Source organism: Globicephala melas, chromosome 3 (assembly GCF_963455315.2).
Source record: "Globicephala melas chromosome 3, mGloMel1.2, whole genome shotgun sequence".
NCBI lineage: Eukaryota > Metazoa > Chordata > Mammalia > Artiodactyla > Delphinidae > Globicephala > Globicephala melas.
In genome coordinates this window covers 112,455,078-112,468,950 of record NC_083316.1, presented here as the reverse complement: position 1 = coordinate 112,468,950, position 13,873 = coordinate 112,455,078, and the positions used below count along the sequence as shown (strand labels likewise).

Here is a 13,873-nt window from a genome sequence, read left to right as displayed (position 1 = left end):
CTATATTTTTTGGAGGGCAATTTGTTAAAAGCCTTAAAATGCACATGCCCCACAGCCCAGTGATTCTATTTCTGAGACATAATTCAAGTTTTAAAGGGCTACTGCAAAACTAAGCTACAAGAATATTTGTCACACAGCACTGCTTGTAAAAATATATCATTCAAAATAATCCAAATGTCCAGCAGGGAGTAATTACTTAAAGTAATTATGGTGCATCTGTACAATGGAATACACTGCAACCAAAATACTACTACTAATAGTACTTATTGAGCACTTACTCTGTGCAACAGACCACCTTAAAAGCTTTATATGCACCATCTTATTTAACTCTCACGATGCTGTAGGTACAATTACCATTCCCATCTCACAGATGAGAAAATCAATACCTAAAAGGATTAGGTTACAAGCCAAGGTCACACAGCTAGGATTCACACCCAAGGCAGTCTGACTCTTGACACCAAGTTCTTAGCCATTACACTGTATGGCCTCAAACAATATCATTAAAAGAGATATTATAGAAGCACAACCAGTCACATGGAACAGTGCTGTTGATATAGCGATAGGTAAAAGAAGCCAGTTATTAAACAGGACATGCATGCTGATCCCATTTGTGCACTTGCATGTAAGCAAAGACAGAAGGGTTTGCAAAGATAACACTGTAGCATCTTGGTGTAGATTGCTGAGTGGGTGGAATTGTGTGTGTATTTTTTATATTTTCTTCTGCTGTGTTTTCTGTAACAAACATGCTAATTTTGTATTAAGAAAAAATAATTTTAAACTTTAAAAAATTAATGTAAATGCCAAAATCACTCCCTTGCACTTATCCTCTGCATAAACCCAAGTGTCCGTCTGTTGGCCTTGCTTTAAGTATAGTTACAGCTGCTTGCACAGGACTCAGGACATGGCCTGAAGCCAATTCACGGGCTCTGCTGGCTCTTCATGGCTCAGCTTCCCCTCAAGGCAGCCAAGGCTCTCCAAGTAGGAAGAGACAGCAGAGATTCTTCCCACTCTAATCCTCAGCAGCCTGCCCATCCCATCACCCCAGGATCCTCTCTGGCACTTGAGCTCCCAGGGGGCTGCTGGGCTGACAGCACAGAGCTGTGTGAGCTGGCAGAACCTGGCAGCTTCTGCCCTGGCTCCAGGTCTGGTCTGGAAGCCAAGCCCAGGGACCCTCGGAGTCTGACACACTCCATCTCCTGTTGCTGGGTCTTTCAAGGAAGTGCTTCACCAAAAAGTGGAGGGCACACATGCCTGAAGGAAGTCAAATGGCCCAGGGACAGGAGTCCCAGGTCTGCAGCCACACGACCAGGGCCCTTCCTGGCCCAGTCACCTGTGTCCTGGCTATGTGATCTTGGGAAAGTTATTTCTTCTCTCTGAGCCTGTTCCAGTGCCCATCAAGTAAAGAAATTAAAATACCAACTTGGAAAGGGACTTGTAAAAAACTATATATATATATATATATATATATAAACATATATATATAAACATATATATATAATAGATATATATAATAATGATGCCAATAAGTAATATTTCCAGGGCACCAACAGCTAGTCAGGCACTCAAACACTTTCTAGGTATGATCTTGTGGAATTCTCACAGCAGCACTGTGACTACTCACACTTCATGGATGACGAAACCAAGGTGTAGAGCGGCTAAGTCACTTGCACTGGTAAATAGTGGAGCAGGAATTTCTGTCACCATGCCTGGGCCCACACCGCCACACCACACATCCTGGCACAATGTCTAGAACATGGACTTCATCCAGATGGTTACCACTGTCACGTCTCCCTGCCCAGCCACTGCCTAACTCTGGAGAATGATGTGACAGTGAAGAGAGCCACCCACCTGGTTCTCCCCACCCCCCACAGGCCCACAGACTTTTGGAAGCCTTCCTTCCAGATTAGCCAAAGCTCCACACACACACACTCTTTGAGCCAGCTCCAGGGACCACAGGCCATGGCTTTGCTGCTGCACATCCTGCGGCGACCACCCTCCAAACCTGGCCTTGTGCTCTGGCCACCAGTGCTGCTGGCCCAACAGGGACAGCTCACGCTCTTAGGAGTCAGGCCTGCTGGCACTCACACCTGGCACCTGCCCCAAAACCCTTTCAAGTCTCCTCTAGAATCTGGGCCTCGGGCCTGGGTCTCCCAGCGGCTCACAACAGCAGTCCAGAGGGAAGCACGAGAATCATAAAAGCAGTGCCCTTAAGCAGCCTCGCCACCGTCAAGTGGCGCCCGAGCACTGGCTCTGGCTCTGTGTGCGTGCTGGAGCCTGGGTGTGCAAGTGTATGAAGGAGAACGTGTGTGAGAGCGAGAGGGTCGCGGATGTGAGTCTGAATGTGCAAGTGCGCGCGTGGCTCTGAGTGTGCGCTGCTGCGATCGCGGTCCGGGGCGGGCGGCGGGCGGGGAAGGTCTCCGCCCCCCCCCCCCCAACCGCGTTGAGAAATCTCAGTGAGTCACCGAGTGGTTCTGCATATTAATGAGCTCGGAGCGGATTTAAAAGAGGCCTGGGCGGGCGGAGGGAGACTGTGGAGACAGCCCGGAGCCGAGCGCAGAGCGCTGCGGGGTGCCACAGCCGCGAGGCTCCCACCGACGGGCGCAGCAGGAGCGAGTGGAGCCGGGAGGCGCGCTCCGGGTAGAAAGAGCCAAGCCCGGCGCCCGGACGCGCGGGCGCCCTCCCCGAGCCCCTGCTCCCGCGCCGCGCCCCTCGGCCAGCATGAGGGTCCTGACGGCAGCGCTGCTCCTGCTGCTCCTGGCGCTGTGCGCCGCGCGCGTGGACGGTGAGTGCCTGGGAGGTCCCTTGGCGCCAGCCCGGCCCGTCCTGGGGAACCCCCAACGCCAACTGCTAAGCTCCCCGGGATCCCTGGGGTTCTGGGTGGGCACCGAGGGTGGTCAATGAGTTGCGAAGGAGACCCCTCGCGCAACTGAGCAGCCCCCCGCGCGCTCTCTCGCAGGGTCCAAATGCAAGTGCTCCCGGAAGGGACCCAAGATCCGCTACAGCGACGTGAAGAAGCTGGAAATGAAGCCAAAGTACCCGCACTGCGAGGAGAAAATGGTTATGTGAGTTCTCGCTCTTCGCCGCGAGCGTGTGCGCTCAGCTCTTAACCGGGTGCTGCGGCGCAGCTTGGGGCTGGGTCGGGCTAACAAGCCTTTCTCTCAGCCTTTGTCAAGCCCTTGGCGGAGCCTTTGTAATTGCCTAGCGAGTCCTTAGGACGCTGGCACGGCAGTCTGGAAGAGAGTTTGAAAAAAGGGTCACGGTACTGTGCTCCGGAAACAGCCCCTCCGAGGAGTTCACCCTTGCTAGGATTCAAATGGGTAGCCTAGGGGTTGCACTGCCCCCCCTTTCTAGGGTGATCAAGGGTTAAATGGCTTCCGTGTGCCAACTTAGAACACCCAGATTGAAATCACTCAGAATACACCCAGAACTATTAAACTGGAACCCAAACTGTGAGGCGTGCTGCCTTACTGTTACTGGAGAAAGAATTAAAGCAAACATTGTCTGACGTCCTCAGAACCTCCTTTCAGGGCCTTTTTCTGATCAGGGGACCGTGGCCGTCTGGTTTTTGGCTTCTAGCGATTGCATTTTGAGAACGATCCTCACTCTTCCAACACCAGCTGGACTCCTGTGGGTTCCTGAGCGGTCTTGTGGAAAGGGCTCTGTTGGAGTTAACGTGCCATGAGGGTGAAGCCCTGCTTGGTGGGGATGCGGGGAATATTTTAAAAAGTGGGGCAGAGCGAGAGAACACTGCGTTTCCTTTGCTCCCCTGCCTTCCCAATTAACCACTTGAGGCCAGCACCACTGTTTCCCCATCAATACGCTCTTGGCCAGGAAGGGAGCCCTTGGCAAAGCAGCTACCAAATATCTGCCACGGACCATTGGCCCCTCTTCCCCTCCCCCAGAAACAGGACACACTTTATTCTCAGTCTGGGCAAGTGCCTTCCATTCACTGGCCCCGCTGGCCCAAAGGCCTCCACACAGTGTCTGCAAAGGCAGCTCCCACCGCCCCCTCCCCCTCCACTGCCACCTGGGGTCTGCGCAGTCAGGCTGAAGTTAGGGAAATTCAGAAAATCACTGGGCCTGAGCTAAACCCCTCTGCCTTCCTTCCTGGGCACCTAAATTAGCCTCCTGTCCCTGCCCCTTTGCCCTGCCCCTTGCCTTGCAGACCCAGGTCCAGAAAAACTGCTAGAAAATCCTTTTGGGTGGGAGCTAGAGGTCACACAGCTGAGGGAGGAGCTACAAGCCCCTCAGGGTTCTCAGCTCTCTTGGGGTGAAAATGACAGGGACGTTAACTTTGCACTCCTCTCAGTGCTGAAAAATGCTCCACACACCAAGCTGAGCTGTTGAGTCCTTGCAGGAAAGGAGGAGCAGGGTATGAGGTGCAGTGACATCTCAAAAGGACAGAACCCTCAGTAAACAGGCTTGCCCTTTTTTGTGGCTATACTTTTCAGAATAGAGAGAAAACTGACAGCCAGGCAAGTGCATGAGAAGGCTTTATGTAGCCTTGTGAAAACTTGGAGGGGTCTCATGAGATCCGCACACAGTCACCCTCTTCTAAACCTCCACCCCATACCCAGGACCCTACCTCCCTCCCTGAAGGGCTGGAGGTCTTCTCCCCTCTCAAGCTCCTAAGACTCTCCAGCTCACATGAGGGACCAGTGCTTTTTTCCCAAAGCCGGTTTTTAGCCCCAAAGCTGAACTAAAGGAAGTTTTCCAGTTCACCCTGAGTCACCTAGAAATCTCTGATGAGGCTTGGGACGCAGCTTGCTTTGCAAGTGGGAGTCCTTGCACTCAGAAGGATCCAGTAGAGCCAAGATTCTAGAAGGGGCAATTTGTTTCATATACCCCGAGTTATTGCTGAAACCCTCGGTATCCCAGAACCACTGAGGACAGGCACACAGGACCCAGAATTTCTGCACAATTGCTGGGGGCAGAAATCCTCACGCCTTCACCCCACAACCAATTTTCAAAGTCCCCGTGTTATGACTGAGCATTTGAGCACCGTGGTGGGAGGGCTGAGCGTCCTCCCCTGCTGTCCCAACCTTCAGGATTTGGGATCCTCAGCCTGTACGCTGACCTTACGGAGGAGGGGATTTTTATCTGGCTTGGCTACAGCCTTTTATTCCAAGTGCAAAGGCAGCACTGTAGGCAGAGAGCAAAGCATGGGCTAAATTCCTGCAGAGCGACTAGGTACTATGGGGGAGGGGACCTGGACTCTACTCTGAAGCCCGGCCCCATGCTTGAGACCTAGCAGAAGGGACCCAGGGAGCCACAGCTCTCATAGAGAGGGCCAGCGAAGGCAGAGCCCAGTCACCTGGCATTACCACAAGACCTGTCCCTGCCCTGGGAGGCTCAGGCCATGGTGAAGGCCCTGAAAACTCAGAGCACAGGGGAGCGAAGAGAACAGGTTGCCCAGAAATATTCTGCCCCCATTCAGGTAGCAAGATTCGATTTCCTCTCCCCATCAAGTGGGAGACTCAGAGTTCATGGCGACCCTGCTCCTTTCCAGACCTTGGCCCAGGCATCCTGACACTTCACTGTCAGGAGCCTACGGGGTGCTGGCTGACCTCTGTCCCTCCCTTCCCACTCTTCCCATCCCAACCTCCAACCACCCCTTTTTGCCCCGTCAGCCCACAGCCCAGCAGCCAGTCCACCACCATACCTCGCTCCTGCGTGTCACCTCCCAAGGAGTGACATCTTCACCTCTCACCTTCCAGTTTTCCATGTTCGCTAGGTTGACCCTCATTTTTGAACACCATCATTCCCCCCCCCACCCAGAAACTTCCTCTGAACTCCTGCCACCCTGGCCCAGCCCTGGCTGAGAGGGGCATAGCAGTGCTGGGCAGCAGCCTCTCCCTTCCTCCTCCCTCCCAGGCTGGACCTCACACACTAAGGCTTCTTCTTGGCCATCCCATCTTCCACGACAATTGCTAATAACAGTAACTATTCATTGTGCTAGGCACTTTGCATAGATTATATCTTTAATCATCCCAGTAACCCTAAGAGGTAGGTCCTATTATTATACCCATTTTATGGATGCGCAAACTAGGTTCAGAGAGGCTACCCAAGGTCCCACAGACAGACCTGGGATTCAAACCCAGGCCCTACGCTCTGTATAAAGCCACCTGCTTCTCTACCACATGGCTAGACCTCCAATGGTGTTGGAACACTGGCTGATAGAGACTTGAAGGGCAGTCTTATTTTCCTGCCCAAGGGTGAGATAACTGGGACTCATGCTCAGGAATCAAAATGGGCTTCAAGGCCAACAAGACTTAGCTTCAGGGTCAACAAATGCCCAGCCCCAGAACAATCTGCAGAGGGTCAGGGGAACTAGGGTTTGAAAGATCAGACAGAGACCACGGCACATCCAAGCCCTGCCATGGAGCTCCTCACATCCAAGGATGAGGTCTTGGCATGCATACTTCGCTGGCATTAGCTCTCTCCACCTCTCAATCCCAGGTTCAGAGGAGCTGGAAGAGTCCCCTGACCTTCGTTCCCCAAGGGAGCCATCAGTGCTGTGGGCAACACCCTGCATGGGGGTGGGCTCGGGGGTGGGGGACTGTCCCAGACTTTGAGGGCTCCAGGGGGAAATGTGAGAGCCCATCACTCTGCACAGGGTTAGACCCAAACGTGGAGTCAGATTAAGGGGACAACCAGAACCTTCCAAAGAGCCAGGGAGCGAGCATATGGGTAGGCTTCCTTGAAAGGAGGGAGGAGGCCACAGTCTCTCAGTGCTCTGATTGGGACAGACCAGGGCCACCCACAGGCCACACTGAGGGGCTGTCATTCAGGCTTCTCAACCCTCCATCCCATCCTGCTCCATTTCAGCATCACCACCAAGAGTGTGTCCAGGTACCGGGGTCAGGAGCACTGCCTGCACCCCAAGCTGCAGAGCACCAAGCGGTTCATCAAGTGGTACAACGCCTGGAATGAGAAGCGCAGGTATGCCCCACTGCCCCTCACCTTCCTTCCCACCACCCTACCAGATCCAGAGTCTAGACCCCTTCTAGGTCATCTAGCCCCATCTAAGGCATGAACACCCACTACAGTTGCCACAATAAGCAGATACCCAGACATGGCTTACATACTCCCAGGGATGAGGAACTCACCACTTAACTTACTGCTACACTTATTGCTCTCTTGGACAATTGTAAGCATCGAAAATTGATCCTTTTGCGAACTAAAGTTTGTCTCATTCTAACTTTTATGAAGTTAGGGTAGTCCTAATTCCTCTCCTTATTTAAGTAACTTAAGTTTTCTGACCCCCAATTTCCCTCTGTCAAATGGCTGGGTGAATGCCCAGCATGGCTCTCTCTCTCCGTGATTTGTGTGGTTTGGTGAAACACAGCTGCTTAAGTGACTGAGTTTATTAACTATAAAACTGTGGGTACAACCATAAGATGATGAGGACAACTCCTTGCCAACAACATAGTCTCCCCTCAGGGTGCCCCATGCCCCCTGCTGCCCAGAAGCCTGATAAACTCCTTCCTGTACAGGTGCAGGGAGGGACTTTGGGTTTGACCCTCTAAAATCAGAACCGCTCTTACCGTCAGGGGTTAGCAGTGGCCAGATGACCAGAGTCCTGAACTAGACCCCTAACCCCAACCTGGTCTGGGCTGTTCTCCCATTATCAGAAAATGGCTTCCCATCTCTGATCTCCTGGGGTCCCATGTCTGGCCTCAGAGGGGGAGGCAAGCTCCTGGCTCCCCTATGCTACATAAAGGTGAGCCTGTCCTAGAGCAGACCCACTCCTCACACACTCAGAGCCTGTCTACACCTGAATCTGCAGAGCATGACCAGGGAAGCGTGCACATACACGTACACACACACACACAGGTGAGCTCCTCAGGAGCTGGTGCCTGCACCTCATCCCGCAGAGGGGGGAACAGAGGCTAAGTTGGGGGGAGTGACTTGTCTGGGAGCACAAGTCAGGAAGCTAGGTCTCCTGGCGTCACCTTCCCCTCCCTCCAGCGGGTACCCACGCCACCCTCCCATCGCCCCTCCTCCCCGCCACCCCCAGCACTTCCCTAAGCTCAGCCCATGACCAGCTCTCCCACAGCTGACACTTGGGCCCAACCCCAGTACCTGAGCCTTTTGTGCTGCCTCCAAAACTGCCTCATCCACAATTGCTTGAAATAGAAAGTGATGAGAGCAAGAGATTATTTTCCATAAATCTACTGGAAATGAAGCCCTCTTTCTGGTCAGGCCAGGCAGCTCACATGACAAACACGGGACACCTCCTGTCCAGTCACCCTCTGGGCCCTGCATCATCAAAAGTGGAATGAGGCTGACTGCAGGGCCAGTTCACAGAGGCGCGGGCAAGTCTTCATCAGGTTGCTGGGAGATCCAGCCTTTGTCCCAACCCCTCCACCTGGGGCCACAGCTTTGATGAAAAGGAGGCAAGCCTGGGTCCATGCAGCCCCGCTCTTTTTGTTGCTGCAAAATCCATAGATGAGAGCGGTAAGGGCACCTCTGCTACCAGGCCTCTCATCACTTCCTTACAAAATGAGTTCATCCCTCCTTCTTGGAATGCTAAGGTGTCCTGGGAGAGGATGTGGGCATTCCCTTGTCCTCCTCGCCTCCCCTCCCTCTGTACAGGTTGAAAATGTCTTTGTGGAGATAAAGGAACCATCTTGAAGTCCTCTTTGCAGAGACAGGGAGAGGGAGAGAATGCTGAACCTAGAGGAGAGACAACAGAAGGCAGCGGCCGGCCCAGGCTGTGGGGCGAGACTAGAGGGCTTCCAGGAGCTCAGAGCCAGAGCTTCCGGCTGCCACCAGAAGCAGCAGCAGCAGGCATTTGACTTCGGTGCATAATTACTCAGAAATCAGGAACGAGGCGGAAGGAGCAGGGCACGACCTGGATGTGACGTGTGGTCCCACGGCAGCCATGCGGCAGAAAGGAGGGGATTTAAGTATCTAAACAGAGATGGTTGCAGAGGTGAGGGGGAAGTCAGCTTGTGAGCGCTCACAGTAGTTCCATTCTGGTAACTACTAGAGGAAGTGACCTTGAGCCACGGGCCTCTGTGGCAGCCCCAGCCCCACTAACCGCCCTTCAGTCTTCAGGCAGCGGCTTGTGGAACTGGCATTTTTTTCTGGAGCACATGTATTCTTGGGCTAAATACAAAGAAAGACACAAGCCTAAATGGAGGGAAGGGATGCCTCTGCCCCTGCCCCCATCCATGCCACCATTGACATTGAGTGTTCGTTGGGCAGACTTTCAGTCTCTTGTTTCTGAGTTTCCTCATATACCAAGAAGGTTTGCTTCCTAGAGCTTTGAGGATAAAAAGAAACTGCAGAGGTGGAGGCTGTGTAGAAAGGACAGAGCCAGGTTCAGGTGAGCATTTATGCCCATGTGCTGGCCTCCTCTGAAGTGTCCCCTGCTTCTCCTGGGCTCCTGTGGTCCTGGGAGAGGCACTCCCCAGGCCAGGTGCAGAGAAGCTCAGACACCGGCCTGTGCATTTCCTGCCTCGTCCTGAGCCACTGAAATGGGTGTTTTCTCTTCCCAGGGTCTACGAAGAATAGGGTGAAAAACCCCTGACGGGAAAGCTTCACACCGGTTGGAACACAAGCAAAGGGCTTTGCAGATTAAAAAAACAAACCCTTTCTTTCTCACAGGCATAAGACACAAATTAAATATTGTTACAAAGCACTTTTTACCGGGGGTCAGTTTTTACATTTTATAGCTGTGTGCAAAAAGGCTTCCAGATGTGAGACCCTTCTCTCTTGTGTTCCAGATTTCGTCACAAGCTGCTTTTTACCGAAGAGGGGAGAAACTCATGCCTTTCCTTTATTAAAAAAAAAAAAAAAAAAAAATGCTTTTTTGTATCTGTCCAGACATCACTATACATCTGAGCTTTATAAGCACCTAGGAGGAACAGGGAACTTGTTTGAGACATTTCATAGCAGCGTTGCTCCCTTCCTAGCGCGGGAAGCTTCCGCTCAGAGGTCCTGGTGCCTCGGCACAGCTGCCACAAGCTCTCCTGGGCTCATGGTCGGTCACAGCCTCAGGGGGACTCAGCAGCGGTCCCAATGGCCCCAGTTGTCGGGCAAGCAGGAGCAGATCTCTCTGCATCTGTTCTTTGAGGAACTCAAGTTTGGCTGCCACAGAAATGTGCTTCATCCCCGGGGTTAATTTTTACACATTCCAGGAAACATTTCCAAGATCCTGGGATGGCGAGGCAAATAAATGGTCCTTAAGGAAGGTCCTTAAGGAATGGTCCTTGGGTCTTCTCTCCAACCTGAGCGTTTGTGAAAGTTTCACTGCTTCAAAACCACGTGGAGTTACTGATGCTGTAGCGAAAATCTTAGGAGAAAACTTAAAAATATACAAATACACGTACAATATACAGCTACAGATACACATGCTGTTGACGAGGGAAAACCTTCAAAGCATGTTTCTTTTCCTCATGACAATGGAACATGCAGTACTAAAGCAATCTGTGATTCCCCACGTAATTCTTCAGTGTTAAACAGTGCAGTCCTCCTTCGGTGCAGCCCTCTTTAAGATGACCACACGCCTTTCCCTTTGTAAATATACTCTTAGGAAGGCCCCCTCTACACATGTCCCTTCAGTATGTGCCGTGTTGCATATCGTGTCGTATGCTATGTAAATGTCAGAAACCGTTAGCATTGCATGCAGGTTTGATATTCTTTCTAAGACAAAAAGAAAAGTAATAAAACATATTTGAAATGTACCAAAATTTTAGAGTACTGACTTCTTTTTCTACTTAATTAAGCCAGGATGACAACCAAATGTTTACCACATCCTGAATAAACAGGGACAGATGCACTGGGGAGGAAAACTTGTGTTTCCCGATACCTGTCAACACCGTCACCTCTATAGAATGTCCTGAAGACAGAAAGCCAGGCTTCGAGGTGGACGCTTCTTCCCTGCCTGGCTCCCACACCTGGGGCAGGTTCATCAGAACAGCCAGGTCGGCGCCTATAGGACCACAGGGTCATGCTGCCATCCTCATTTAGGGAAGGCAGTAGATGCGGGACCCGTCAAGACCCCTGGGGTCCAGGGCCCCAGGATTCTAGTGGGGCTCAGGCAAGGGCAGGAAGTGCCCACCTACAGGGCTCCGCAGCCAGGCTGTGTGGGAGCCACAGCCAAGGCGACACTGAAGGTCCACTTCTCCTGCAGGATGGAGATGATGAGCGCACACACCTCATGGCGCTTCTGGGGACTGAAGGAGGCAATCCATGTAAAGCGCTCAGGACACCAGGGCATGGCGAGCACTCGGTAGATGTGAGCTCCTTCAACATCCACAAGACCAAGCCACTTTGCACTCTGCACAAACTGCCCACAGCCCCACACCTCAGGTACCCCAGTCAGCCGCGCCCTGAAACAGGCCCCTCTGTGCCCGCCTGGATCCCACACGCTCCACAGGACTGCCCAAGGGGACATGCCTCCACCCTATCTGCACCTCTTGTCTGCTTCGCCAGGAACCAGCAGCCAGGCACCCATGTCCCTTCACCTCCGAGGATGGCTTCCTGGCTCTGCCAGCGCTTACAGGGACACACAGCAAGTACCCTGCCCTAGCACCTCCTCAGCAAGATGCTACTGCATCCTTTCCATCATCTCCTGGCGCTTCCAAGTCCCACCAAGTGTATATGCCTGAGGAAACTGAGGACCAGAGAAGTTAGGAAAGCTGCCCAGGGTCACTCTTCACACAGCTCCAATGGCTGAGCCTGGCAGCCTCTTTGCTGAGAGGAGCAGGACAGGGTGGGCCGAGGCCACGCTGAGCCAGGGAGACTGTGAATGCAGTCCCACTTTCCCTTCATCATGGAGGAAGAAGGGAGACTGGACAGGAAAGCCTGGACACCAGCAGACAGAAAGGAGAGCCCCAGCGTGAGGGCACATTCCAGGGCAGGGAAGAGCAGAGGCCGGGCCCCTCTCCGCCGGGAACCCTGACCCCTGCTTGGCCCCAGATCAGCATACCTTGCTGGGGCCTCACCAGGGCGAGCCACCGTAAGGAACTCGGCTGAAGGATCCCCCTGCCCTCCCCCCAGCCCCCTCACCCTCCCCACACCTGGCCGTGACAACGCAAAGGCCTCCCCATCTGCCGACACCACGGCAGGGGGCGGAGGATTCTCTATGCTGCTCGCTGAGTTGCAGGCTTCACCCTCCACTCACTCTGGACACGCTACGCGCCCTCGCTCAGGGCTCTCCTCTATCCCAGCTGTGGCTCTAGCAGCAGCACCTCCTCCTCCAGCCCTGCTGGCCTGTGAGTCCCCTCCCTCTCTGACCTCCCAAGACACAGATTGGATTCTTAGTAACAATGTCCCCCTACAGTGTGCCAGGCACTGACCCGGGCACTTGCCGTGCTGCTCACTCTGCACCCTCCCGGCAGGGCTGTGTTGTAAATGCCCAGACAAAGGACCCAATTTGCACGAGAGACGCAGACGGTAAGTAGAAGGAGAGCTGGACTTCGAGCCCCGGTGTGTCGGAAAGCAGGAGTGGAGGTCTTGTGTGTAAACGTCTCATCCCCAATAGAGGCTGTGTGCCCTGGGAGAACAAAGGCTGGCTATGCTTCCTGGACGACCTGGACCCTGTCCTCCAATAGACAAGCACTAGCCGGACCACTAAGAGTGGGTTCTCAGCCCCAACACTTCACCAGGAGAGGGCCCTGCAGTGCCAGGAACTATGCTTGGCTCCAGGGAAGATGCCCCTTTTCCCGCTTACAGAACTGCTTCCCGTTGTGTTTCTCCTCTGGGCTTCCCAGCAGCCCTATGAGTGTCCACCCACCACATTCCAGAAAGGAGAGTAACTCTAGTGTAGCAAACAAGGCCAGGCCGCTTTTCCAAGTAGCTCTTCCAGGCCTCCCTGGGAAGGGGTGAACATGCTCCTTTGTGCACGGGCGGACCAGGCCCCATGTGGGCCCCATCTTCAGAGCCACCACTTCCTCACAGACAGGCATGCTTTGGGATCCAAAAGCCAGGAGGTCCCTGACCCCCGACTCTTCCCACAGGCAGGTCCCGAGCAGGTACGCAGTGTTGCCCCAGACTCAACACAGGGACGGACACATCCTCAGAGAGTTCCAGCCCAGCTCTGCTGCTCATCTTCACCCGGCCAAATCTCCACCATGAAGCTTTTCCTGGTCACCTTGGACCTGCAGCCAGGACCACCTACATAACTGGGGTCAGGACCAGCTACACAATCGCAAGGTGTGGTGCAAATTAAAGATGCAAGGCCCTCTGTTCAAATTTTAAGAACTTCAAGATGGCAACAGCGGAGCATGAAGCCCCAGCACAGGGCTCTGTGCAACTCTCACATCACAAGCCCACGGCACCGGCCCTATAGCTCAGGTATCAACTCTAACACCCATCTGGATGGCCCAGTTGAGCCCTGAGTTATTACATGACTTGTACTATAATTTAACACCTTTATTTTAACTTGAACAGCTAATAAGATATGTTCTAAGAAGCCAGGCACTATGCCTTACACTTCTTTGCAAAAACCTCCTGGAACCTATGATAGTGCTTAGGACGTACTCAAACACCATGAATTAATCTTCGTCGTAAGGAGCTCCCAGAGAACGTACTTTCTGCACTCATTCACTGAGCCACCACTACATGCAAAGCCCTGTGCTGGCCACCACAGGGAATGAAGGCTGGTGAGGCGCCGTCCCTCATCTTCAAGGGCAGAGCTCGTCATTCGTGACCCAGCCACTGTTCCATCATGAAGCATTTGCTATATGTGGCACACTGCTGGATGCTGGGGACGACCCCTCCGGAAACTCCCAGTCCAAAGGGAGATGAAGACACTGTCTGAAATTGCCTGTCGGTCTAACACTAAGCCAGAGGGCCACACAGCAGGCTCTGGGGACACCCCAAAGAGGCACCTCACCCAGTCTCGGAAGGGGCGACCCCT

At 53.3% G+C, this 13,873-nt stretch overlaps 1 protein-coding gene across 1 annotated transcript; it reads left to right on the top strand.

The window, feature by feature from the left end:
- The first annotated feature begins 2,513 nt into the window (after positions 1 to 2,513).
- Positions 2,514 to 9,822, top strand: CXCL14 (C-X-C motif chemokine ligand 14). The gene is made up of 4 exons (XM_030869559.3): positions 2,514 to 2,782; positions 2,957 to 3,062; positions 6,829 to 6,942; positions 9,507 to 9,822. Exons 1-4 carry the CDS (start codon positions 2,719 to 2,721, stop codon positions 9,520 to 9,522), a joined length of 300 nt encoding a protein of 99 aa, XP_030725419.1. The 5' UTR covers positions 2,514 to 2,718; the 3' UTR covers positions 9,523 to 9,822.
- The last annotated feature ends 4,051 nt before the right edge of the window (positions 9,823 to 13,873 follow it).

Coding starts and splice junctions, on each gene's coding strand:
- CXCL14 (XM_030869559.3), top strand. CDS start 2,719: ATGAGGGTCCTGACGGCAGCGCTGCTCCTGCTGCTCCTGGCGCTGTGC. Junction 2,783..2,956: donor GTGCGCCGCGCGCGTGGACG/GTGAGTGCCTGG, acceptor GCTCTCTCGCAG/GGTCCAAATGCAAGTGCTCC. Junction 3,063..6,828: donor TGCGAGGAGAAAATGGTTAT/GTGAGTTCTCGC, acceptor GCTCCATTTCAG/CATCACCACCAAGAGTGTGT.